This window comes from Triticum urartu, chromosome 4A (genome assembly GCF_056163025.1).
Source record: "Triticum urartu cultivar PI428250 chromosome 4A, HENAU_Tu73, whole genome shotgun sequence".
Classification (NCBI taxonomy): Eukaryota; Viridiplantae; Streptophyta; class Magnoliopsida; order Poales; family Poaceae; genus Triticum; species Triticum urartu.
In genome coordinates this window covers 35,946,233-35,973,793 of record NC_141876.1, presented here as the reverse complement: position 1 = coordinate 35,973,793, position 27,561 = coordinate 35,946,233, and the positions used below count along the sequence as shown (strand labels likewise).

The window sequence follows — 27,561 nt, the reverse complement described above, 5'->3', positions numbered from 1 at the left end:
ATTTGGAAATTTCACATATATCAAAAAATATTCTGGACCTTGACTTTTCAAAATTCAACAAATTTTAGCTTGACCTAATTTAATTTTAGTTTGAACTGGGCTCAAAATTTCAGGGATACAAGTATTTCGGACCCCACAGAAATATGCGATATTTTGAAAATTTCATCAAAATTTCCTTACTTTTTTAACCCTGTCATGACTTTGGCAGTTTTGTTTTGCACGGAAGAAAATTTGGATTATATACCTCCAAAATAATTTTTTACCAAGAAGATTAATGTGCCAACATCACTAGCTGTGCATATGCACGATGGATTCGCTGACCATTGCTCCTCAACATCAAATCTACGTCTTAATTTCACCTGATTAGCTACCACGATTGCACAGCAAAAAAAATATCACTCCCTGTTTACTGGTGATGAAGCGAGTCAATGGCATCTTGGAAGCACTTTTGGAAGCTCTGCATGGCAGCTGCCGGCAGAGAGATGCCCAGCTCGATGCCGCCGCGGCCGCTCCGGCCCTCTGCCACGGCCATGGCGCCGGTTCTCGCCACGGACATGATCTCCACCTTGGCCGGCCGCCCGAACCCAAAGTCCACCTCGTACACGCGGAACCTCGGCGACCCGGCCACGGTCCACATGCCGGCCATGGCAGCCTCCCTAAACTTGTCCAACCACAACGCGATCGTCTCGGGTGACCTGATGCCGCGCACCGCTTCCTCGATTGCCGCAGCGACCGCCGTGCACGCGACGAAGAGGCCGCCGGCGCCGGCTTCCACGAGCTTGTCCATTGGCGCGGCGTGCATGGCGCCGCCGACGCAGTTGCCGAGGTACTCGTCCGGGACGGGAGGGTTCATCCGCGCGCGGTGGTCGACGGGGAAGACCAAGTACGTCGGGCGGTCGCCGCCGTTGCTTCCTGCATCCTCTCTGGCTCGCTGGTAGCATGACCACATGAAGCCGAAGGTGGCCACCAGCGAGGAGCATCGCGGCGGCGCCGCGCCTCGCCGCCCCGCCTCGCCGGCTACCACGTCCTTGACACGCTGTATGTCGTCTTTGGACAGTGTGAATGTGGCGAGGAGTTTGTCGTCCAACAGCTTGACGTGCTCCATCTCGTCGGCGGACGGCATGGCTTTGACGAAGACGTCGTAGAGACCCGTTGCGTCCTTTACGAGTGTTCTGTCGATGACAGGAGGTGACGGAGCGACGGCGCCGGTGACGGCCGCCGCCCAGGTGTGCAGGAAGCGCGTGGAGATGGCGCCGTCGCAGGCCGCGTGGTGCACGGCCATGCCGATGGCGAGGCCGCGGTGCAGCACGGTGGCCTGCAGCGCGAGCACCGCGTCCCCCTTGGGAAGAGGCGGCGCGAGCGGCGCGATCTTGCGGACCTCCCTCGGCTTGTCAGCGACGAGGTCGTCGAAGCCCACATCGTCGCGGTACTCGGCGACGGTGAAGGTGACGCCATCGCCCGGCTGGTAGTAGATCTCGTAGCGGTCAGCCGTCCCGGGCGTGAGGCGGAGGCGGCCGGCGAGCGGGTAGTAGGCGCCGAGAGCTTTGGCCAGCGAGGTCTTGAGGTTGGAGAGGATGGCGGGGACGTCGGCGTCGGCGGCGAGGCGGTAGAAGAAGACGCGCTCGACGGGCGGGGAGGTGAGCCAGAGGACGTCGAAGAAGGTGAGCGGGAGGGAGGACTCCGGCGGGGCGGCGCCGGCGCTGGGCGAGGGCGCTACGAGAGTGGTCTCGAGGATGCTGAGAATCGGGGGTGGCGAGACTTGCACTTGCTGCGCTGGCGCCATTGCTGCTACGTATTTGGGAGGAGGATGCACTTGGACTTGGAGATGAAGCAGAGGCAGAGCGGCTTAATAGTAGAAGGCCTGTACTGTATGGCTTGCTTACATCATCTCTGACGGCAACGGGCCAATTCTTCTGGTGGCGCCGAGATTTCGAGTTTGCCCGTGGTTACCAAGCGTGCCCGATACGTGTAGCTAGCGAACACGTTCTTGACCTCTTGTGGACAGATCGACGTGCAGCGAAGCTGCTTCGTGAGTGAAAGATATGTGAAAGGATCCTGCATGCATGCTTCTAGATGCTGCTTTAAAGGCCTTTTAATATACGAAAAATCTGTAAGAATAAATGACTAGCGTAAAGGATCCTGCATGCTTCTAGATGCTGCTAGAAATCTACTAAGATTTTTTTATATACATTTCTTTTACTCACACGAATCTCAGCGTTTAAATGAAATGGTCCGCAGGATCGGCTCAGAAATTGTTGTATCCCAGTCAGCTGAGAAACATCAGAACCGTATGAAATACACAAGTGAAGAGTCAAACAATACACCCGCAAAAAAGAGTGTAAAACAATACAATTCACAAATAGCCATTGTCTACGTATTCCAATGCAAAAAATAGTGTACGTACTCCATTTATGCTGCAAGGTCGAGGTGGGCGACCGAACCCTAGCCAGCAACTGCCGCTTACCCCTGTCGCAGCTGCCAAGGCACGTCGCCGTCCAAAGTTTGCATGGCGCCGACGGGAGGGGGAGGTCCTGATCGGGGGGCGTCTTGTTGAGGAGGTGTAGGAGGGCTGCATTGGACCGCAAAGGAGATGAGGGCTGGGGAGGGGCCGGGTTCTTCGTCAGGTGGTGCTCGGCAGCGGTCGGAGGGACCAAACGCGGCAATCTTCAACAGCGGCCTGGCATGGCTAGGTCACAGGGGAAGACTGCGGCCGTGCATAGTCCTGCACGGGAGCGAGCTTGGCCTCAGATTTGGATCTGGTGTGCAGCGGTGTGGGCAATTTGTTTCAGATTTTGTAGGGAGTCTTCGTGTTTCGTGTTTGGTTTGGGAAGGTGAGGCGACCCTCCCCCCCCCCCCCCAAAGTGTAGGGATAATGTCATCCCAGTCCTATCTCATTTCGTGGATGAGCTTATCATCGGCAGAGGGCGAGTGGAGTTGTGTCTTTGGCGGTGTCGTGGTTCTAAGACTGACAGTAGAGTAGGGGGTGAGAATGTAGAGGCAAGATCCTAGCTATGGAGGAGTTGTACACACAAGTTTTACGAGTTCAGGCCCTTCTCGAAGGAAGTAACAGCCCTACGTCTCGGAGCCCTGAGGCGGCCGACTGAATATATGTGTGTGAATTACAGAAAGTGCGAACCCTTGTCCCAGAGGAGGGGGTGGCTTATATAGAGTGCGTCAGGACCCCAGCTCCCCTCCGTTACACAGGGTTCAATGCTCATAAAGGTGGGGGCGTTACTGGTAACGTCTATAATAAAGTGTTATAAATGCCCATAAAGGTATGGTTTAAGTCATGACCGTTGCAGAGTGGAGGGTTTCTCATCTTCTGGTGGTCGAGTGTCTTCAAGGTGGTCGAGTGAGCACATCTTCATGGTCGAGTGGATGATGTTTTCTCTTCGACTGCTTCTGATTCTTTGTAGAGATGTCCTTGGGGAGGGTATGTTGGACAGATCCATGACCCTACCCTAGGTACATAGCTTCATCATTAGCCCCCGAATGGATCAGGGTTTGAGTGGGGAAGGAGTTGGGAACACTTTCGACCCATTCTTTATGCTATGAGTATATCTTGTTCTGGAACAATGAGTTGAGGTGGGGACGCCGATTCCTTTCTCAGTCGCCTTGGTCCATTCTTGGTTTTGTCGAGTGAATTTTCACGGTAGGATTCTGAATAATGATGTAGAGGATGTTTGTCTTCAGTCTGACAGGTTGTTCTGCTCTCCGCGGATCTCGCGGGATTCGAATTTTGGGAAGTGTGCCAGATGGACGGAACCGAGGTTATCGGGGCGGATTAGGCAAGTCTCATCGATCCCCGTGCCACCTTTTTCGCCACATACTACGCGCGCGACTGTTGCGGGATTTTTTTAGATTGCCTGGGTCCACCAGTCAGTCACTCGGGTGACGACCTTATAAAAGGCCCCAGACCAGGCCTCTGCCCCGTGCGCTCTCATTCTCTCTTCTTCTTCTCCCAATCTCTCCGCCACGCTTGCTTCCGCCCTCGTCGCCGGACCTTTGCTCGAGCTCGACTCGTCGCCATGGGAAAGGAGAGGACGGTGGCGCTGGAACGCGCGAAGAAGGCGACAGCGAAGGCGAAGGGCAAGCGGACCAGCCGGGGCGGATCCTCGTCGAGATCTGGCCTGCCGGCGGGCTGGATCCAGGGCGACTGGATCCGCTCGACAATCACCCAGGACGACCTCGACGACCTGGTGGAGGGGGGGCTGATCCCCCACAAGTCGGCACGGCTCCCGGGGAACGAAACTGAGCCGCAGCCGAGGGAGGGTGAGTGTGTTCTCCTCGCCACCCACGTAGATAGCGGATTCTCACTGCCTCCCCATCCTTTCTTCTGGGGTTTTTTGAACTTCTATGGTGCTCAACTCCACCATTTCACTCCAAACACCATAGTCTATCTGGCCGCTTTCATGTCGATGTGTGAAAACTTCTTGGGTTGTCGACCGCACTGGGGCCTTTCCAAACACATCTTCACCTGCCGCTCCCAGTCGGTCAAAAAGGCCAAGTCGAGTGACGAGAAGACACAAGTGATCCAGATGTGCAGGGGTCTGGGGATCCAGATGAGGAGCAAGAGTACTTTCCCAGCCATGATTCTTCCCGACTCGGTCCGGGGCTGGCAGTCGACTTGGTTCTACTGCAAGGATCAACCGACCCCAGGTCAGTCGACTGGACTTCCTCCCTTTTCCTTGGCTCGAGTGGAGAAGCCCGCCCTCTGAAGGTAGTTCTAGAAGAGAAGGCGCAGGTCAAGGTGCTGGTCGAGCGGGTCGTCCAGCTTGTCCGCGACGGGGTGACCGGGATGGACCTGCTGGAGGTCTTTCTCGGTCGACGCATCCAACCTCTTCAGGCGCGTGATCATCCGATGTGGATGTACTCTGGGCTCTAGGATTCCACTCGGATCCACCCGGAGGACGTCAGCGAGGATACCTTGGAGAAGTGGTTGATGGGGATCACCAGCAACAAAGACAACCCTCGGGGGTCTAGGAGGGTGATTCCATTTGACACTCGCACCAGCCGGAGCAGGTATAATTCTGCCTTATCAAGTATCTTTCCGATTCACCGAGTGATATCTTGTTTATGGTCGATTGAATTTCCTTTGATCGTTGTCCTTTCAGGCCCTCATCGACATGTACTCAATGCCCAACGGAGTGCAGGACCAAGAGGCCGAGGAAGAAGGGAGCGGTAGCGAGAGCGGCGAGGAGCATTCGGATGCCGAGGAAGAAGAGGCGAGCGACGAATCAACTGATGACGAAGAAGTCGACTCGCCTCCTCGCAGGGAGAGGAGATCCAAACACGCTCACGACCCGGCGAGCGCTCCGGACTTGGTGGCCGCGCCGATTGGTCAGTCTTCGAAGCGCCCCAGGACGTCTTCTCCAACGCCGATTGAGAAGGCTCCAAAGCAGTCCAAAGTTGCGCCGCCCCCAGCGCCGGAAGCGCCGAAAGCCACCTCCTCCAAACTGCCAAAAGCTTTGCCCAGGATCAAAGTGACCGTTCCTACTATCTCCGGGTAACCATCTGACTGGTCCTTTTCGTCGACTCGATTAACCGGACGTAACCGATTGAATGCGGGTCTTTGCAGTGCCGCTACGTCAGGAACTTCTTCTTTCCAGTACCGGGACGAGGAAATGGAAGATGCGGTAACCTCCAACCCAGGTATCAACTCTTGCGATTTTGTTCTTGATTCTTTGGTCGATTGTGTTCTAGTGGTTCACTTGGGGTCGAATGATCTGCCTTGCAGCTCCACCCAACATCATTGATCTTCCAGATGACGATGAAGATGTGGCTCTTAAGCCCAGGAAGAGCAAGAAGGTCGCAGCTGGCACGATGGCTCGGCAAGAACCAACTACAACACCTCATGTCCGTCAACCTGAAGACGCGGGCAGGGCCTCCGTGACCTTCGCTGCACCCTTGTTGAGTGGGCATCCCGCACCGTCGACTGCACCTGTGATTCCTTCAGCTGTCCAACTCCACGCCGCAGAGCTCCAAGCCGCCGCACCTGGGTCGACTGCTCACTTTTTCACCAGCTACCCCGTCCCGGACAACCAGTCGGAAGCGGCTGCGGAAGCCATCCGACAGGCTGACATGATGATGGAGCGGGTGAAGACGGTGCATGAGAACAGCCAGGCTGCCTACGACGCCAGTGCTGCCCTTCGGGCCAATGTCCAAGTGAGTAGACTTTCCGACTGTTTTTGCTCTGTGAGGAAGTGTCACTCGAAAAAATCTTCTTCTACATAATCTGCTGTTGTTTGCGTCGAATTAGAGCACCCACTGGGTGTTTTGTTGTTTTTGGTAGTTTCGTTCTTCCACTCGGTCTGGGCGAGTGGGATCTGAACCGGTGGGGGCACGCTAAGTGCACCCACTGGGTGTAGTCCCCGAGACCGCAGTCGACTGCTGGCAGTCGACTGGGGTCTGAGTTCTTCTTTCCTTTCTTTTGTACTCCTTACACTCAACTCAGGCGGACCGGTCGAGTAGTTTCGTTCGTCCACTCGGTCTGGGCGAGTGGGATCTGAACCGGTGGGGGCACGCTAAGTGCACCCACTGGGTGTAGTCCCCGAGACCGCAGTCGACTGCTGGCAATCGGCTGGGGTCTGAGCAGGCTTTTTTTTGGGCCGGACAGACCAGTCGAGTTGAGTCTTAGTTAGCGGGGGCACGCCAAGTGCACCCGCTGGGTGTAGCCCCTGAGACCGCAATCGACTGTGTGTAGTCGGCTGGGGTCTAAGCGAACTTCTTTAGGTTTTATTCACTCGGAAGTAAACAACTTTTTGATCTTATCGACTGATCCGTCTTTTGCCTTCTGCAGAAGTCTTGCACTCTCATTTCTAAGTCTGCTGAACTTGAGGAGAAGCAGAGGCAACTCAACCTCGACTTGGAATTAGCCCAGCAGAATCTGAAGAAAGCTCAAGACGAAGCCGCTGGTATGGAAGGTAACTGACTATCGACTGATTTTCAATACATTTCTTTGATCTCTTCTTTGATTCGATTGCTTCTTTGTAGAGAAAATGAAGTTGGCTCTGGAGAAGAAGGACTCGGACCTCGCCGCCACGCAAAAAGCAGCCCAAGATAAAAACTGCTCTCGCAGACCAGAAGCTTGCTTCAATCGGAACGCTGGAAGGAGAGGTGACCAAACTGAAATCTTGTCTTAATGAAGTTAACCGCGAAGTGACCAGTCTGAAGAAGGACAAGATCGCCTTGAATGAAAAGCTGGAGTCTGCGATCCGCAAGAGGAATGACACGGAAGCTTATCTGAGGACTCTTGCCAAGAAGCTTTATCTCACGCTGGAAGGTATTTCTTTTAATCCGACTGTGTTGATGCTTGCGATCGGATCTTGCTCGATCGATTGACTAATTTTTGCTGCAAAATTCTGTCAAGACTTCGACGAGGAAACTGGAAGAGTCGAGACGAGTCTGGACCCTATCGCTTCTCCAGTCTGTGACGAAACTGCGATGAACGTGCTCCGACTGGAGTCCCATATCGCCAGCGCCATAAGCTACCTCGCGCGCATGAAGGAGGTAGTCTCCCGAATCGACTCATCGCTTTGGCCGGAGGTGACGCTTCAGAACGATCTGGAATCCCTGATGACTCGACTGAACGAAATCCCTGACCGAGTGCAAGAATGGAAGAAATCCTCCGCCCGGTGTGGTGCTGACGTGGCGTTGTCCTTGGTGCGAGTCTATTGCAAGGAAGTTCGTGAAGACAAGCTGGCTGCGGTCAAAGTCGCTAACACCAAAAAGCACGACTTCCAGTCCTTCATGGAGACTTTCATTGCTGTCGCCGCTCGGATAGCTGATGGGATCGACCTGGACTCATTCGTGGAGCCTGCCAGCCCTCCTCCGGCCGAGTGAACAAACTTATGAAACTTGAATCTCCTTTAAATTTGCCTCAGAATGCCGAGTGATTGTTGTAACCGTTGAACTCCTTCGGGCTTGGTGCCCGAGTAGTTTTGATTTGCTGCTTGGAACTTTTAGGATTTATCTGAATTTGGTTTATTTCCGAATGTGCTTGTGTTTGCCTTCGAATGGACTTTGCTCACCGCTCGGAACGCTTCGTCGTCCTTGCGGATAGGGATAGAGTGGACGTTGTACTTGTGTCGTAGCTCCGAATGAGAAGGTTGCAGTCGACCTGCACCTCGTCATCCTTGCGGATAGGGATGGAGCGGACATTGTACTTGTGCCGTAGCTCCAAAGGAGAAGGTTGCAGTTGACCTGCACCTCGTCATCCTTGCGGATAGGGATGGAGCAGACGTTGTACTTGTGCCGCAGATCCGAAGGAGAAGGTTGCAGTCGACTTGCACCTCGTCATCCTCGTGGATAGGGATGGAGCGGACATTATACTTGTGCCGCAGCTCCGAAGGAGAAGGTTGCAGTCGACCTGCACCTCATCATCCTTGCGGATAGGGATGGAGCGGACGTTGTACTTGTGCCGCAGCTCCGAAGGAGATGGTTGCAGTCGACCTGCACCTCGTCATCCTTGCGGATAGGGATGGAGCGGACGTTGTACTTGTGCCGCAGCTCCGAAGGAGAAGGTTGCAGTCGACCTGTACCTCGTCGTCCTTGCGGATAGGGGTATGTTTCAAACTTAGGCGAATACTGGACTGCAGCTAAGCCCCTGAATGGAATGATTGCTCTCCACTCGGTAGGATTTTCTTCAAACTTAGGCGATTACCGGACTACGGCTAAGTTTCCTAGTGAGAAAACTTATGCGAGTGCTGGACTGCAGCTAAGCCTCCGAGTGGGAGGGTTGCTCTCCACTCGGTAGGATTTTTTCAAACTTATGCGAGTACCGGGCTGCAGCTAAGCCTCCTAGTGAGAGAACATAGGCGAATGCTGGACCGCAGCTAAGCCCCCGAGTGGGAGGGTTGCTCTCCACTCGGTAGGATTTTTTTCAAACTTATGCAAGTATCGGACTGTAGCTAAGCCTCCTAGTGAGAGAACTTAGGCGAGTGATGGTCCACAGCTAAGCCCCCGAGTGGGAGGATTGCTCTCCACTCGGTAGGATTTTTTCAACTTAGGCGAGTACTAGACTGCAGCTAAGTCTCCTAGTGAGAGAACTTAGGCGAGTGCTGGACTGCAGCTAAGCCTCCGAGTGGGAGGATTGCTCTCCACTCGGTAGGATTTTTCAAACTTAGGCGAGTACTGGACTGCAGCTAAGTCTCTTAGTGAGAGAACTTAGGCGAGTACTGGACTGCAGCTAAGCCCCCGAGTGGGAGGATTGCTCTCCACTCGGTAGGATTTTTTTAACTTAGGCGAGTACTGGACTGCAGCTAAGTCTCCTAGTGAGAGAACTTAGGCGAGTGCTGGACTGCAGCTAAGCCTCCGAGTGGGAGGATTGCTCTCCACTCGGTAGGATTTTTCAAACTTTGGCGAGTACTGGACTGCATCTAAGCCCCTGAGTGGGAGGATTGCTCTCCACTCGGTAGGATTTTTTCAAACTTTGGCGAGTACTGGACTGCAGCTAAGTCTCTTAGTGAGAGAACTTAGGCGAGTACTGGACTGTAGCTAAGCCCCCAAGTGGGAGGATTGCTCTCCACTCGGTAGGATTTTTTCAAACTTTGGCGAGTACTGGAGTGCAGCTAAGTCTCTTAGTGAGAGAACTTAGGTGAGTACTGGACTGCAGCTAAGCCCCCGAGTGGGAGGATTGCTCTCCACTCGGTAGGATTTTTTCAAACTTAGGCGAGTACCGGACTGCAGCTAAGTATCTTAGTGAGAGAACTTAGGCGAGTGCTGGACTACAGCTAAGCCTCGAGTGGGAGGATTGCTCTCCACTCGGTAGGATTTTTCAAACTTTGGCGAGTACTGGACTGCAGCTAAGTCTCCTAGTGAGAGAACTTAGGTGAGTGCTGGACTGCAGCTAAGCCTCCGAGTGGGAGGATTGCTCTCCACTCGGTAGGATTTTTCAAACTTTGGCGAGTACTGGACTGTAGCTAAGTCTCCTAGTGAGAGAACTTAGGCGAGTACTGGACTGCAGCTAAGCCCCCGAATGGGAGGATTGCTCTCCACTCGGTAGGATTTTTTTGAACTTAGGCGAAACGGATTCGCGACTAAGCCCACCCACTGGGGGATTTCAGAAGTAAATAAGAACGCAACAGTCGAATGATAGGACCATAAGCTCTTGTCTTTGATAAACAAATTACAAAGGTGTTTCTTATTACATTTTATTCAAATGAGTGCTTAAGTATAAAAGGGGCAGAGCAGCTCCGCGTTCCAAGCCCGTGGCTCGTCTTTCTAATGCTCAATGTTGTAAAGATGGTATGCTCCGTTGTGGAGAACTTTGGTGATGATGAAGGGCCCCTCCCAAGTTGGGGCAAGCTTGTGTGGTTTCTGTTGATCCACTCGAAGAACCAGGTCTCCTTCTTGAAAGGCTCGACCCCTCACATTTCTGGCGTGGAATCGACGCAAGTCTTGCTGATAGATGGTCGAGTGGATCAAGGCCATCTCTCTTTCCTCTTCTAAGAGATCGACTGAATCTTGCCGGGCCTGCTCTGCTTCCTCTTCGGAGAAGAGCTCAACTCAGGGTGCATTGTGGAGCAGATCACTTGGCAGAACAGCCTCGGCTCCATAGACTAAGACGAAAGGAGTTCGTTCGGTCGACCGATTAGGAGTTGTCCTCAAACCCCACAGAACTGACGGAAGTTCATCAACCCAAGCGCCTGCTGCGTGTTTGAGATCACGCATCAGTCGGGGTTTCAGTCCTTTAAGAATTAGGCCATTAGCTCTTTCTGCTTGTCCGTTCGACTGCGGGTGAGCGACAGAAGCATAGTCGACTCGAGTGCCCTGAGAGGCGCAGAAAGCTCTGAACTCATCGGAATCGAAGTTCGATTCGTTGTCCGTGATGATGTTGTGTGGGACTCCATATCTGAATGTCAATTCTCTGATAAAACTGACAGCGGTGCTAGCATCAAGGTTCTTGATAGGTTTAGCTTCGATCCATTTGGTAAACTTGTCGACTGCAACAAGCACATGAGTGAAGCCGCTCCTGCCAGTTCTCAGTGGTCCAACCATATCCAGTCCCCAAACAGCAAAGGGTCAGATGAGGGGGGTGGTCTTCAGGGCTGACGCTGGCTTGTGAGACAAGTCAGAGTAAAACTGGCAGCCTTCACATCTGTCGACTATATCTTTCGCCATTTCATTTGCGCGTGGCCAATAGAATCCAGCTCGGTATGCTTTAGCCACGATGGCCCGAGAGGACGCATGATGACCACAGGTCCCCGAGTGGATGTCATTGAGGATCATTCGACCTTCTTCTGGTGTTATGCATTTCTGACCGACTCCAGACACGCTTTCCCTGAACAGCTGCCCTCTTATCACAGTAAAGGCCTTGGATCGACGGACGATCTGTCGAGCCTCTTCTTCATCCTCTGGGAGTTCTTTCCTGAGGATGTACGCAATGTAGGGCACCGTCCAGTCGGGAGTAATGGCCAGAACCTCCATGATCAGGTCGACCACGGCTGGGACCTTGACTTCAGTCGGATCTGTGGCGCTCTTAGGTTGCGGGGGCTCTTCAGTAAAAGGATCATCCTGAACTGTCGGCAAGTGAATATGCTCCAAAAACACATTGCCGGGAATGGCTTCTCTCTTGGAACCTATCTTTGCCAAATCGTCGGCTGCTTGATTTTTCAGTCGGGGTATGTGGTGGAGTTCTAACCCCTCAAACTTCTTCTCAAGCTTTCTCACCGTGTTGCAATAACCAGTCATGGCTGGGCTTCTGACGTCCCACTCCTTCATCACTTGATTAACTACCAAATCTGAGTCGCCATAGACCATGAGGCGACGGACGCCGAGTGAGATGGCCATGCGCAACCCATACAGGAGTGCTTCATATTCTGCTTCATTGTTGGAGGAATCAAAGTGAATCTGGAGGACGTATCTGAGCCTGTCTCCTCGGGGGGATACCAGAACTACTCCAGCACCAGAACCGCTCAGCATCTTGGATCCGTCAAAGAACATGGTCCAGTGCTCAGAGTGAACTTGAGTCGGTAGTTGTTGTTCGATCCACTCAGCGAGGAAATCTGCTATTGCTTGGGACTTGATAGCTTTCTTTGCCTCAAACTTGATATCCAAGGGAAGGAGTTCAATCACCCATTTGGCCACTCGACCAGTTGCATCTCTGTTGTGCAGAATCTCTGACAATGGAGCGTCGCTGACGACTGTAACATAGTGATCCGAAAAATAGTGTGCAACCTTCTTCGTGGTCATGTAAATCCCATAGACAAGCTTCTGATAATGAGGATATCTCTGCTTTAACGGGGTCAGGACTTCGGAAATATAATAAACTGGACGTTGAACCTTATAAGCTTTTCCTTCTTCTTCCCGCTCGACCATAAGTACTGTACTGACGACTTGTCCAGTGGCTGCTATATAAAGCAGTAGAGGCTCTTTGCTGATTGGAGCAGCAAGCACCGGCTGGGTGGAAAGCAGGGCTTTTAGCTCTGCAAATGCTGCATCAGCTTCTGGGGTCCACTCGAACTTGTCTGATTTCTTCATCAGTCGGTAAAGAGGCAACGCCTTTTCACCGAGGCGAGAAATGAATCGACTTAGGGCGGCCAAGCAACCAGTAAGCTTTTGGACATCATGCACACGCACAGGGCGTTTCATTCGGAGTATAGCGCCTACTTTCTCTGGGTTAGCATCGATTCCTCGTTCAGAAACAAGAAAACCGAGTAACTTTCCGCCTGGAACTCCAAACGTGCACTTTGATGGATTGATCTTGATATCATACCTTCTGAGGTTGGCAAAGGTTTCAGCAAGGTCAGTCAGTAGGTTGGAACCTTTACGTGACTTAACCAAAATGTCATCCATGTATGCTTCCACATTCCGACTAATCTGAGTGAGCAAGCACTTCTGAATCATCCGCATGAATGTGGCTCCGGCGTTCTTCAAACCGAATGGCATTGTGACATAACAGAAGCACCCAAACGGGGTGATAAAAGCTGTCTTTATTTCCTCGGGTCCGTACAGACGGATCTGGTGGTACCCGGAGTAGGCGTCCAAAAAGGACAAACGCTCGCACCCTGCAGTCGAGTCGACTATCTGATCGATGCGAGGGAGAGGGAAGTGATCTTTCGGGCAGGCCCGATTGATATGCTTGAAATCAATACACATACGAAGTGAGTCGTCTTTCTTTGGGACCATGACAACATTGGCTAACCACTCGGAGTGATAAATCTCTCAGATAAACTCAGCTGCCAAAAGCCGAGCCACCTCTTCACCGATTGCCTTTCTTTTCTGGACGGCGGACCGTCGAAGATGCTCTTTAACTGGTTTCACCTTCGGGTCGACTCGCAAACGATGCTCAGCCGGTCCCCTGGGAACACCCGGCATGTCAGAAGGCTTTCATGTAAAGATGTCCCAGTTCTCACGGAGGAACTGTATGAGCGCTTCTTCCTATTTGGAGTCGAGTGAGGTTGAAATGTGAGTCGGAGCAGCATTGGGATCTGTCGGATGAATGTGAATCAACTTCGTTTCACCAGACGACTGGAATGCTGAATCTGTGGCTGGTTTCTTGGCTCGCAGCAAGTCACTCGGATCTGCATTTTTCTGGTATTCTTGCAATTCTACCATGGCCATCCGGGCATCGGTGATCTTTGAGCCCTTCTGGAAGCACTCTTTTGCCTTCTTCCGATTACCAGAGATAGTGATCACTCCTCTGGGACCAGGCATCTTCAGTTTGAGGTACACGTAACATGGTCGAGCCATAAATCGTGCATAAACTTGCCTGCCCAGAATTGCACGATAAGCACTCTGGAAATCCACAACTTCAAACGTCAACTTTTATTTACGGTAATTTTTAGAATCACCGAAAACCACGTCGAGTGCAATCTGACCGAGGGATGCAGCCTTGTTGCCTGGAATGACCCCATGGAAACTCATATGGTTTTCACTGAGTCTGGACATCGGAATGCCCATTCCCTTCAAAGTTTCTGCATACAGTATGTTCAGGCCACTGCCATCGTCCATCAGGACCTTTGTCAGTCGAGTGCCTTTGACCACCGGGTAAACCACCAGTGCTTGCCTCCCAGGGGTGGCGATGTGCGCTGGATGATTAGACTGGTCGAATGTAATGGCAGTCTGCGACCACTTCAAGTAACTGGGTGTCGCCGGAGCGACCATGTTCACTTCTCTGTTGATGACTTTCAATCGACTTTTGCTCTCAACGTCAGCAAAAATCATCAGAGTGGAATTCACGTGGGGATAACCATCATCATCCTCTTCCTCATCCTCAGCCTTGCCTGCTTCTTTCTCCTTTTCCTTGGGTTGTTTCTCTCGGAACTGCTGGATTAGGAGCCGACACTGGCGAGTGGTGTGCTTCGGGTAAATGAAATTACCTTCTTCATCTTTTTTGGTGTGGATATAGCACGGCAGATCCAACACGTCATTCCCATCTTGATCTTTTACTTTCTTGGGGTTCTATGGCCCTTTGGGCTTCCCCTTGAACTTTCCTTGAACCACAGCCAAGGCTTCACCCGGAGCAGCTGGCTCGGCCTTGCGCTTCTGTTTCCGACCGGAGTTTCCTCCTCCAGCTTCGTGGGCGACTGCTTTGTGCTTGCCGCTCCGGAGTCGCTCTTCTTCTTCACCATTGGCATACTTGGTGGCAATTTCCATCATCCGAGCCAGAGTCATATTTCCTGTCCGGCCGAACTTCATATTCAACTCTCAATACCTGATGCCTTCCTTAAAGGCACAAATTGTCTGATGATCTGACACATCTTGTACCGTGTGGTGCAGGGTGATCCATCTCTGGATATAATCCCTCAAAGTTTCATTCGGCTTCTGAACACAACACTGCAACTCTGTCAAACCTGCCGGCCATTTGCAAGTGCCCTCGAATGTTCTGACAAACACTCGGGCGAGATCTTCCCAAGTATAGATGCTGCCAGGCGCTAACTGATTCAGCCATGCTCTAGCTGAGCCCTCCAACATCAGAGGAAGGTGTTTCATGGCCACTTCATCATTGCCGCCACCAATCTGGACAGCCACTCGGTAGTCTTCAAGCCAAGTGTCAGGCTTGGACTCTCCGGTGAACTTACTAACTCTAGACGCCAACCTGAAGTTGGGGGGAATCACCGCAGCTCTGATAGCTCTGCTGAAGCACTCTGGACCAGAGACATGCACCCTGTTGCTGGTTTGTGGATCTCTATCATGGCCCTCTCGGTGAGCTCTGTTTCTGTCGACCAAGCCCTACACGAGAATAGATCTCGCATCAAAGCCTGGCTCTCTGGGGTCGATTGGAATACCTCGCCCGACACTGTGAGGGCGTCTGTCTTCATGCTGCCGAGGCACGTACGACCCGCTCCTTGGGGGAGGCGTGGGCACTCGACGGCGATCATCACGATCGACTCGGCGATCATACCGCTCTCGGTTTCTGTACTGATCTCGTCGATCCCCACGTCCCTCACACCTCGGAGGAGATCTTGGGCTATGGGCCGACTGAACTGTGCCTGCCATCACGGATCTGATGTGGATCCTATCCCGCGACTGAGATACAACCGTATTATGTTCTCCCGCCGCCCAGAGCAAGGCTCGGATCTGCACCAGACCTCGACCAGCTTCTGACTGGGAGGGTTGGATCGACTCCGCTATCCGGGCAGCAGCAGCCAAATTCTAGATCGGGGTTCGGTATACCTGAGTCGGAGGAGGAAAAAGCTGGCGTCGACTGGATTTGGGAGCGCGCTGCCGAGCGCGATCGTCGAGTGCGCGCTGGAGGTTCTCCAGTCGAGTGCGCTCAGCCAGGTTGGCCAAGCGCGCCTGCTCCAAGGCCTGGGCCTCAGGGGTTTCTCCAACTATAGGAGTATGCAATGCATCCATGTTCCAGCGGCGAAGTTCCTCCCTCTGCTGCGAGGAGAGGGGTTCGGGGCGGTACTCCTCGTGAACGCGCGACGGATCACCGTTCCCGTCGCCTCCGTCTTCATGGTTGAAGCCAGGAGGGCTGCGTGGTCCATTGACCATCAGAACTTCAGCCGCTGGGTCGCTGCTGTCGCACTCGGATGCGGTCTCTACGGAGCCAGTCGACAGATCGAACAGGCCGTAGAGAGTTTCGTCGGGCTCGATCGCCGCGACTTGAGGGGTGGCCGACTGGCGGGCCACCGCATGCCTCACCCACCGCTGAAGCCTCGACCGACCGGAGCGTTTGCTCCGGCGAGCCGCAGGGAGGGGGAAGGCTGTTGGAGTCGACTGGTACTGGGTCGACGGTTGCCGCAGGAGGACGCTGCGGACGCACGCGTGAAAGTGCGTCGCCCCGCGGGCGGGGAGCACGTCGGCGTCGAGTGGAGCCTCCTGAAGCCAAGTGGAGTCGTCGGCGACAAACACGAGCGCGCCGAGACGGATCTCGCGGCCCTCAACCAAACCTCCGCCTGGAACCATGATGAAGGGGATCGGAAAAATTGCAACTTCTCCAACAAGTCGCTAAGACACCTCCCCAAGGTGGGCGCCAACTGTCGTGGTTCTAAGACTGACAGTAGAGTAGGGGTGAGAATGTAGAGGCAAGATCCTAGCTATGGAGGAGTTGTACACACAAGTTTTGTGAGTTCAGGCCCTTCTCGGAGGAAGTAACAGCCCTACGTCTCGGAGCCCTGAGGCGGTCGACTGAATATATGTGTGTGAATTACAGAAAGTGTGAACCCTTGTCCCAGAGGAGGGGGGTGGCTTATATAGAGTGCGCCAGGACCCCAACTCCCCTCCGTTACACAGGGTTCAATGCTCATAAAGGTGGGGGCGTTACTGGTAACGTCTACAATAAAGTGTTATAAATGCCCATAAAGCTATGGTTTAAGTCATGACCGTTGCAGAGTGGAGGGTTTCTCATCTTCTGGTGGTCGAGTGTCTTCAAGGTGGTCGAGTGAGCACATCTTCATGGTCGAGTGGATGATGTTTTCTCTTCGACTGCTTCTGATTCTTTGTAGAGATGTCCTTGGGGAGGGTATGTTGGACAGATCCATGACCCTACCCTAGGTACATAGCTTCATCAGGCGGGTCTTCCGACATCCGATCGGTATAACCATTTAGGTTTTCGGAGGATCTATCTGGATTCAGCCGCCTTTCATGATCTTCGGAGTTTCTACATGCCCTCATCGGTGATTTGCTTCGCAGACCGTGGCCGTCGGTGTCTCCTGGTCATCATCGATGACTTCTCGACGGTTGCTTCTACATGGGTTTTGAAAAGTTTGCTCAATCGAGGTGCAGACCCAGAGGCGGCAATGATGTATGCTCACGTGGTGGCGCCGATGGATGTAGGAGGAAGAAGACTTCGCCGCTCCCATGATTTTGAATGTAATTTTATTTTGATGGAAATGTGTTTGTAAGGAGCTATGATACTTAATATATGGCCTTGGGACTTTTTGCATAAAAACTTAAAAACATCAACACCATATGAAATATCCATGCAAAAAGAACGCCATATGAAATACACAAGGCAAGAGTAAAACAATACAGTTTACAAAAAGCCATTGTTTACACCGTTAACATATTTATTTATGTTCTTCCACAAAAAAACATATTTATTTATGTTAACGGAATATTTTTGTATCCCATCAACTCTCACATCCTAGTTTTTTCCCAAATTTGGAGTGTAAATAAATAAATCGGAGGGAGTTATTATTGTGATTGCTTGATATTAGCTAGTTTTGATTAGGAGTTGTTTGATTTGATTGAAAATGTGGCTCAAATAAAACTTTTGGCATTATTCAGAACCCTAAATTTTCATTTGGGAATTAAAACCAAAAGTTCGAGCTCACAAAAAGGTTGTGACCTTGTTTAATTTTTGGTTGGAAAATAATTTCCATAAATCCCTATTTTTTAAACCCTAAAGTCATTTGGCAATTAAATTGAACCATAAATATTTAGGGAATAAATTGATATTCCAAAAATAGGGTGACAATAAATATTTTATGTAGGCATGAAAGTATTTTTATTAAGCCCAAATTAATATTTTGAGATTTTTTATATTTCCCAAAAAGAATTAAAGTCAATTTTATTTTTGAGTTCATTCAAAAAATCAAAAAGGAATTATTCAAAGGAGGGCACCCGCATCTCTCTCTCTCTCTCTCGTGTCTCTCTCTCACACCGCCAGGCGGAACCCGCACGTTAGCTCCAGCCGTCGTCAAGCTCTCGCCACTTTTCTCGCACGCACGACGCTTTTCATTTTAAGGTTCTTTTTTTTTGCGTAGACACGGTGTTTTTCTTTTGTTATCTTAGTTGTTCATTGTCCATCTTAGTTGAGGTCCCCCAGATGACATATAATCTATGTTTATTATTTTAGTTTCTCAGTACATGTGCTTCATCTTCTTAGTTTTCAGAATGCTCACTTTTCACATTTGTTTGTCATTATTCAGTTTTTCGTTTTGTTCATTGCTCATAGAGTTTCTAGTGCTTCAGAGTTTTTAGTTATTCAGTACATTTTTTTTCATTTTCTTGGATTGTTCTTGCTTAGTTTTTCAGTATCTACCAAACCATCTTCCATGCCTAGTTGTTTTGGTAGTTTCCATGGGAGGTGTTCAGACAAATATGAAAAGGGGCAGCTGTCCGGAATGTTGATGTTGTCATCGGTACGTTCACAGGGGCAGACTATGGTGCTTTATGGGGCTGAGTATCTCAGTTCAATCAGTTTTTCTCTCTTCGGTTGTAGTCTCTCATAATCATTTTTTTTTATTTTCTCGGCCAGTTTCATTATGTCGGTTTCAGTTTCAGTCCTATCTGTTTGTCCTTATCTCAGTTTCAGTCTTTCTATTCCTCATTATGCCAGTTTCAGCTTCAGTCATCTTCAATGCAGGTTTCTTTCAGTTGTTCAGAGTTTTCTTCAGTTATAGTAGTAGATTTTTGTATTTAGTGTTCACTCTTTTTTTTCAGTATTCCGTTTTTCATTTTTCATTCTTCATTCATTGTCTATTTATCAGGGCCGTCGACAAGGGGGGCCAAAGTGGGCGACCGCCCAGGGCCCCCAAATTCCTAGGGCCCCCAAATCGCAGTTTTGTGTCAGGTTGAAAAAGGCCCAGCTTACCTGCCTGCTGGATCATCCCTGATGTACGACAGCGCCGTAGCGCAACCCCAATCGAGCAGTTCGCCTCCCGCCGCCAGACGATGACAGCGCCGAAGCGTAGCGCAACCCCGGTTCAGAAATTCGACTCGCGCTGCCGGATGACAACATCGCCGTGCAACAATTTTCTGTAATCTGCGCCTTCTTTGGCCGCCTCAAGTTTAGGCCTCTCGATAATGCATGTACCACCGTATCCATAGGTAACTTCCTGCTGTTCCTACTCTCCTCCTATCGATAATTAGTTAATTATCCATGATTGAATTACTTGTCTTGCTCGCACGACACTAAACTTAAACTGCGACGTGCTCTTAAATTTTGGTTTTCAGAATTGATTCCCGCTGAACATGTACTAGTAATACTGTAGTTATGCTATCAGGTTGTCTGCAGGACAGTCCTGACTTTGTGCATGAAACCTCCAATGAATCATCGATCTATTCATTATTCATCAATTGATCATGTATTGTAGCTCGTCTAGCTGTTGTTGGCAGAGCGTACTTTTGTTCTCCTTTTGTTATTACCCTGATGACATTTGTCCATCTATCATGTATTTGTTCTCAAATCATCGATCGACCATGCATTTCTTTGATTGTTTCAGATAGAACTATTTTGAGGATAGTTGCTCATACAAGATTTCGAAGATAGTTGTTCATCCGAGTTTCAAGGTTCGCATTCTTTTGTTCTCTTACCTTGGTAAGCCTAGAATACATGTAATGATGCTTTTCAGTAGAAGAAGATGTTAGTTTTATTGCTTTAGCAGTACCTTCAGTACTTTAAATTCATAATTGATGTATTTTGAAATTATATGAAATAACACACAATTAAGAAATTGAATTAAATGAAAGTATACTTTAGTTGTATTAGCTATATATGTTTAATGTTTGAGCCTCATTTTGCGTTTCGTCCTGGGGCCCCAAATGTGTGGGGACGGCCCTGCTATTTATTTTCAGTCCCTCGGTCTGTCTTGGGGGTAGGACATTTTGGTTTGAATCTCCTTGTTCATGTTCTGTTTTCCCTCTTGCCCTGCATCGAAACCCCCAAACGGATTTGCATGCACATTGAACATCTATGGTACTAGCAGTGCACTACTTGAAATAGATGAAGGCGACAACAACGAGTAGGCATCATTTTCGTCAGTTATCGTCAGTAGTTTCAGTGTTAGGTGTCATTTTCTTCAGTCATGTTTTGTGTGTTACCATGAAGGAAGGTTAGTTAACTAGTTTAGCAAGTTTTCAGTTGGTTTCCAGTCTATTTACATGTCTCATTTCACTACTTTACCCATCATATTTATCTCTTCCTTTTTAGTCCTTCTTTTCTCGGTTATTATTTTCCATTTTTTCCAGATTAGATACATGCTGGAAATGAATTGAATAGGGTGTCAGTGGTGTTGAATCCCACCACGATCAGGTACATGCTTTTGAAATTCAGAGATACAACTTTCAGAGCAAGATCATTTTTGCGGTCTACGCAACAAGCCTGCCGACATTCGTGTCGCTTCCGGTGGCTTTAGCAGCCAAGAAGGAGCTGCCTGTTTTCGGGGCTGGGCTCAAGATGGAGCTTTTTGGGCTTGAAGGTTAGGAAAAAAATCTAGGAAAATAGTGGTCATTAAGTTCTGTTCAAGTTCAGTTTTTGCGTAGCCAGGTGTAAGCCGATTCTAGGCGGCGAACTCGTGATGATGGACGAGCGCAGGGTGGTGGTGCCGTCTGGCGTCATGGTAGGGTCGACCGATCCACTTTTATCAAGGGGGTGTAAAAACGTACTGGGGTAGGGGAAACACCCAATATGTATTCATAGTATATTTACCTTTTATAGTGAATGTTGACCTATAATTTTGATCATTTAAAAAAAAATCAAGACAAAACGTGGGAGATCTATTTTGTGGGAAGGAGTACTACCAAATACGGAGTACTCTACCACTAGATCTTTCCCAAAAATAAATACCACTTGATGTTAATTAGTGTGTGGATATCTTGGCCATGGGATAGTAATGAAATCACTTATTTGATGATGGTAAAGTATAGCAAGATATTCTACAGTTGCATTTCTTTATACCTCTTTCAGAACTGCACTGAAGGCCATCGTAAGCTCATAATGGCTGCCTGGTGCATCTCAATTTGCTTTAGCAACACCTTGTGAGATGGCTGGCCAATGTTTCTCAACTTGCTTTAGCAACAGTTAGTGATGACTGCGATTTACCTTCAGGAACCGAGTGCCCGTTCATGGCATGGTTACCATCTGCCCCCCAAAAGCTTGCCGTTTTGATGTCATCTCTTGTCATCAACTTAGAGTAATCCTCATGGTTGTACACTACATTGTTCTTCCCTCCAAACTCTACAGGAAGGACTTCTGGATCAATGTGGTTGTACATTGTCTTCATGCTCTCCTCGTTCTCCTTGTACACAAAGTTAAGTTTCTGGGCCGATTTCGGGTCAATCAGGACTTTGAGAACCTGAGAGCATTTGAAACAGTTAAGCTGGTAAACAAGTATGGTACCTTTTTGTATCGATCTATAGCTGTTTTTTTTAAAAGAGCTTCCTGGATAAAGCAACACTACATTTACGAAGAAAAAGGCCACACCTTAAAAGAAGCCTCAAATATTTTGGGCGGATTGAACATAAATGCAGCTGAGAGTCTCTCCGGGTAATGGTTTTGCACGGTACTTATACTCTCTCTGGAAGTCTTGAAGGGACTTCTATGGGCCAGTGTCCATCCTGTGAAGTCTATCAGCCACACCATTTTGTCTTGACCTTGAGGCAGGTTGAGGGCTGCATTCTACAAGGTATATGTAAGATACTGCAACTGCCCTTCGTGAGATGATGTATTCTGAAATTGTTTTAAAAAATAAAAATACAGGTGAGTTCTAGCTAGGAGACCGGCGGTTCCCAAGCTAGCTAGGAACATGTTGAGTTCTTACCTGCTTTGCAGGTCTCATTACGATCACGGTTCTCCCCTCTCTATCTGTGAAAGGTGCCCTGTACATTTTACCCGTTTCTGCTTCTACCGAAACGTCCGGCTGAATTGAAGAATAAAACAATTAATGAGGACATCAGCTACTTGATGAATGCAAGCAAGGAAAATGAAAATTAAAAAAAAATTACCCAGCGAATATCCTCAGGCCTCCTGGCTGCCCTCCACTTGAGACTTTCTTCAAGCATTTTTCTAGACTTGTCAACATTCCAGTTGCGAGCCTCGAGATATCTTACCAAGCATGCTTCATTGCAATATTTTTCTCCACAGGCGGACAAAGGCCCAAGTGCAGCTCTCAGTTCCTTGATCTGTCCCCAGGAGATTGTTACATTATAGAATTGATGAGAAAATAGCAGACATGTTTGAATTAACAGAATAGAATAATAAATACTCCCTTCTTTTTGTACACAAGACCACTATCCCATTTTTCATATACCAAGAAAATTATGATAACTAATCAATAGCACAATTAATTATGTGAAAAACCTCTCATGATTCAGGCTAGTATTTAAACATGTTGCATGTGGTGCCTCTTTCTCTATGGCTGCATGCAACATTTGCATTAATAAGCATCATCATACAAGGCAAAAATCTAATTGATTTTTCTCGGGAAGGGATAGAGGCATTGTAGAGATGCAAATTGTATTTTTGAAAGTGGCCTTGTATATAAAACCAAAGGGAGTACGTGTGAACCTTGTATGCTTTATACAGATAACGATGAACAATAGTTGAACCTTGTATCTGTATGCGGTTGGAGCGGGAAGTCAGGGAGGTTTTTACCCAATATGGGAGATAGCATAATCTCTGGATCGGTTCACCACCTCCTTCGACATAGGCATAGTGTCGGTCTTTTATTACTTCTTTGTTGCTGATATGCCGGTTTTTATCTTTTCTTTTGTTAGGCTGTGTGTTTGGCTCTGTGCATCTTAGCTATGCAGAGACTGGATGTTGTTGATAATGTATCCGCTTAATGCTACATTTTAAGTTAAAAAACGCCCTTTATTAAAAAGAAGGAACAACAGTTCTCTGTGACAAGAACTTATATTTTTATCACTGTAGTCCCCTTACGAGCTTCCAGTCAACTGGAAACACAAGGGCTCCTAAGAAAGCTCCTGGAGGCTCTGGTTCAAAAGGGGACTATGGTGATTCGGTTGCAACATACAGGTATATGTATAACTGGATGAAAAAAATGCTTGGTCAGACATTTCATACTCCTAAAATTCTACACCCTGTGATTTTGTGCAAAACAAAATTTCAACTAGTAGACTACGTGAACCCTGAATTGTTAACAAAACACTATGCCAAGTAAACCACATTTTGCAAATGGTCATTATCATCAGAGGGTTTGACCATCCTTGCAAGGAAGTATAAGAAGTACTTTCTCCGTTCACAAATATAAGATGTTTCGGATATTTCAATATGTTCTACACAGACTCAATGAGTGAACAAACACACTAAAATATGTCTATATTCATCCAATTCGGAAAAGTTAAAATATCTTATAATAGTGAACGTAGGAAGTAGATTATGCAGCTGGATTGTTGCATTTTATATCCCTTTGAGCAAAACAACATATACAACTGCAAAAAAAAAAACCTATGTAAGGGCATCTCCAATGCCGTGCCATAAAACACCAACAAATGTCTGGGCCATTTTTTCCATCCAATGTGGTGATGCATACGTCCGCGAAAAAGTCTACACGTCTGAATTCCCGCAAATTGGATGCAAAGTTGGGGGAGGTTTGTGGGGAGTCTGGACATCCCCCACATAGGACTCAAGATACCCCAGCCCAGCCAAAACCCCACCAGAGCCCACATCTTTCCCACGCCATCCCTCCCCCATTGCTTTGTGTCCGCTCCCTTCCAGGCCAACAACAATGCCGTTGTACCACCTAGCCACCCGCCCAGGCCTACCTCCGCCGCTCCACCCGGGCACCAAGCCCGCTTTACATATGCTACCCCCCCCCCCTCCCCCTCGTTCATCTGCCGCCCAGGTACCCTCCGCTCCTGCACCTGTCGTTCATACTGGACACCATGCCAGACAAGTGTTTGTCCAAATGACATAGCCAAACTATTGACAATTGTTTTACTTTGATACTTTGAAGCAACCACGATGGATTCGGAAAACGAGTACTTCTACAACAACTTCATGGAGCCGTCCTCGTCAGATGAGGGTGAATATGATGCTGAAAATGCGATGATGTAGGTGGCCCAAGTGGATGTGGAGAGTGCGGAGCATGTTTTGAATTTCAACGGATCAATCAAGGGACATCGAGTGTTGAATCTGAAGAGGTCATGAGGGCATTTGACGCTGATGGACGACTACTTTGCCCCTGATGCTCTATTTGTGGACAATTTTTGTCTGCACTTTGGGATGCGAAAAAATGTTTTTGATTGCCTCTATAATGGTGTCTGGGCCTATGATGACTACTTCAACTTGAAGAAGGATGTCATTGGAAAAATTGGATTCTCTGGTTACCTATAGTGTATGGCTGCATTGAGGATGTTGGACTATGGCACAACCACAGATTCGTGAGACAAGTACCTCTGGATATCTGAAAGCACATGTGTAGTTGCTATGGTTAGGTTTTCTACTGCACTGGTCAAGGTGTTGGACTGCAGTACTTGAAAGAACGAACTGTCGCAAACACTGAAAGGTCATGGCACTCTCAGTAGCAAGAGAGTGGCCAGGTATACTCGGATCTCTTGATTGAATGCACTGGAGATGGAATAACTGCCCATATGTTGTACAAGGGCAATATCACAGTTATGTCAAGAAGCCCACCATCATTCTTGAAGTTGTTGCATCACAAGACCTCTGGACTTGGCACGCTTTCTTTGGCATGCCTGGGTCACAATGACATCAACATGCTGCAGCGGTCTTCATTGTTTGCTAGGTTGACTGAAGGAGAAGCTCCTCCGTCCAAATGCATCAACATATTTGGCATCGAGGAACTCATGTGCATCTTAAGAATGATCTGATTGAGCATCTATGAGCGTTTAACGGGGACAACTAGAACATAAGTTGAATTCAAGTTTGACTTTTTTTTGAAAACTTAACTTTTGGATTTTAATATTTAAATTTGAACTTGTGTTGCAATTGAATATATTCAGTACTCAAAGAATTGTGCTCATCTATAGTTAGTTTGAGTGTTGCAGACTTTAGATAAAAAAACATGGGTGGATGTTTGATGGACAAGGTTGGATGGTCGGCTCCCGTATCCGTGTCTACAAATGAGTCTGGATGCGTCTGCGGATGGATAGTGAGTCTGATTTGGGGGACGGCGTTGGAGATGCCCTAACTGTGGAGTTGTGCATGCATAAAACCGAGAGTTGTTATCATGGAGAAAGAAAATATTCCATGACAGGTGAACATCAATTATAGCAAAGAGATGAGAATAACCAGTTTGCGTCCCAATAAATGTATGTATGAGAGAAAGTGAAATAGTGACCCTTATTTCACATCTTTCAATCTACTATTTGGTTAAATTAAGTTTATAGTTTGACCATTTTCATTTGATAATAAATGCATATAAGGACGAAGCGCGAGACAGGCAGATGCGGCCACCATGAAACTTTTTGTTAAACTAGCACCCATGAAATTTGCATGATAATAGCTCCACAAGGAAACAGAGTATGATATCGTTTCTCAAAAATACCTTTGCTTGTCTCTGCTCAGCATCATCTAAATCAAAATGAGAAGCTTGCTTTCTCCAAAACATGTTTTCTTCAACTCTCAATGATGCTCAACCTTTAAACAAAAAAGGCATTGGAGCAAAATTAGGTAACAGTTGCCAACCCTTGTGTAAACCCACTTCAAATGTTTGAGTAGAGTACAATTACATTTTAGATAGTACTTCCAAGAAAATACCAATTTAATGAATGCATATGTATTCAAGAACTATCAAATATCTATTGAAGAACAAAAGAATTTGAAATGAGGGTCAATTAATATACATGCTAGATTCTGCACAACTGATATGAATGCATATGTATGGAAAATATAATTTCTTGTTTGACCATACTTCCAAATGAGTTTATAGTGGCTTTTGAGAGAAACATAAACCTAGACAGGATGAAAATGTCAATATTGTGAAAGTTGGTTGGAAATACAACGAGAGATGCGTGTTACCTCACTTTGTTTTGGTATTGTAAAAAAGTTCAACCATGGACTATAAAATGCCAATTACAGTTGGTTACAAGGTGATAATAATATCCCCCTCCGTGCCGAATCTTTTCGAAGTTCTAGCTTTATCCTAAATCAAACTTATTTAAATTTGACCACATCTAGAAGAAATATATTGATGTCAATACCAAACAAATGCTAGATTCATCATGCAATATTTTTCCACACTATAAGTATTTGATGTTATAGATATCAGCAATTTTTTCTATGGGCTTGGTCAAATATAGAGAACTTTGACTTCAGACAAAGCTAATTCAAAAGATTTGAAACGGAGGTATTAGTTCGAATTCTAGTGTGCTACTCCATTAATTTTATCTGTCAACATGTGGGGCCCACATGTCGGTTCTATCTTCTTCCTCTAAAATTCCCCCCATGGAAGATCTAGATCAGGGGTTGGGGGGAAGGTGGACGGCGGCACAGAGCCCCCACTCCTGTCCGTCCTCGCTCTCCCCGCAACGGCGCTCCCCGCCGCCGTCTCCCGCCTGGAGGCCGCTGTCCCGTGGAAGGCGCGCAGCTACCTTCCCCGCGCCGTCCCGTCGGCCTGGTGGTCACGCACGATCCTCTTCACCCAGCCGCTGCCGCCGGCCGTGGACTCGGCAAAGGAAGAGGAGGGGAGAAGGTTGCCCCGCCCCCAGCGCGTGCGCGTGGCTCCGTCTGTCGATCCAGGCACGGCCGATGGGGCGTGGCGCCCTCTGCAACGCCATGGTGTGATGTTCGTACTAGCTAGCAGAGTTACTGCGACATGAAACAGAGAATGAGGTGTTCTTGATGGATGGTCTCAGAGACAAGCGCAAGCTTTATCAATCACCAAGGGCAGGGAATATAAGCCGAGCACGAGTAGTTCAATGCATCATCAGAATATGAATGGGAAAGAAATCCAGCACATCAGTTGTCAATCCAGCAGCAAGACAGCAAGAACAGGGAATGAAAAGTGGATCAAGAAAAATCTCCGTACGTACCAGGATCGACCGGGAGAGGAGAGGAGCCCCAGGGAGACGGACCAGGCCTGCGACTATGACCAAGAACGTGGGATTGCGAGATTTACCGACGCAATGCCGGCAAGACCTGACCTGCACAGGCGTCGCTGGCTGGCGTTATTAAAAAGGGAGATGCCGAGAGAGTTGGAGCGGGAGCGGGAGCGAGGGAATAGTCAAAGCGAGGGAGTGGGAGACAGAGGGAGGAGTTGAGGACGCAACACCGAAACGAAGCCTTGGATTGGATCTGTGGAATCACGCAATTGGTGTTGATGTTGCGGTTGAGTGTCAGCTTGTGGACGGTGAAGCGCTCTGGGGAGTAACATGCCGGCATCGCTGGCATGCGCCAAAGGGCTTTGGATTCTTCAGTGCGTCAAATTCTTGGCCAAGGGAATATGATTTTGTTGTGAGATC

The 27,561-nt window shown here is 48.7% G+C and overlaps 2 protein-coding genes across 2 annotated transcripts; both read right to left on the bottom strand.

The window, feature by feature from the left end:
* Positions 1–222: 222 nt before the first annotated feature.
* LOC147974642 (anthocyanidin 3-O-glucoside 6''-O-acyltransferase-like) lies at positions 223–1,865 on the bottom strand. Its single transcript, XM_087517640.1, has one exon. It carries the CDS (start codon positions 1,781–1,783, stop codon positions 407–409), a length of 1,377 nt encoding a protein of 458 aa, XP_087373766.1. The 5' UTR covers positions 1,784–1,865; the 3' UTR covers positions 223–406.
* Positions 1,866–21,006: 19,141 nt separating this feature from the next.
* LOC125527879 (phosphatidylinositol transfer protein PDR17) lies at positions 21,007–27,470 on the bottom strand. Its single transcript, XM_048692384.2, is given in 6 exon segments — positions 21,007–21,470; positions 21,599–21,844; positions 21,936–22,034; positions 22,120–22,296; positions 25,647–25,738; positions 27,133–27,470. Coding segments are annotated over 5 exon segments (879 nt in total). The 5' UTR covers positions 25,710–25,738; positions 27,133–27,470; the 3' UTR covers positions 21,007–21,176.
* Between the last annotated feature and the right edge of the window lie 91 nt (positions 27,471–27,561).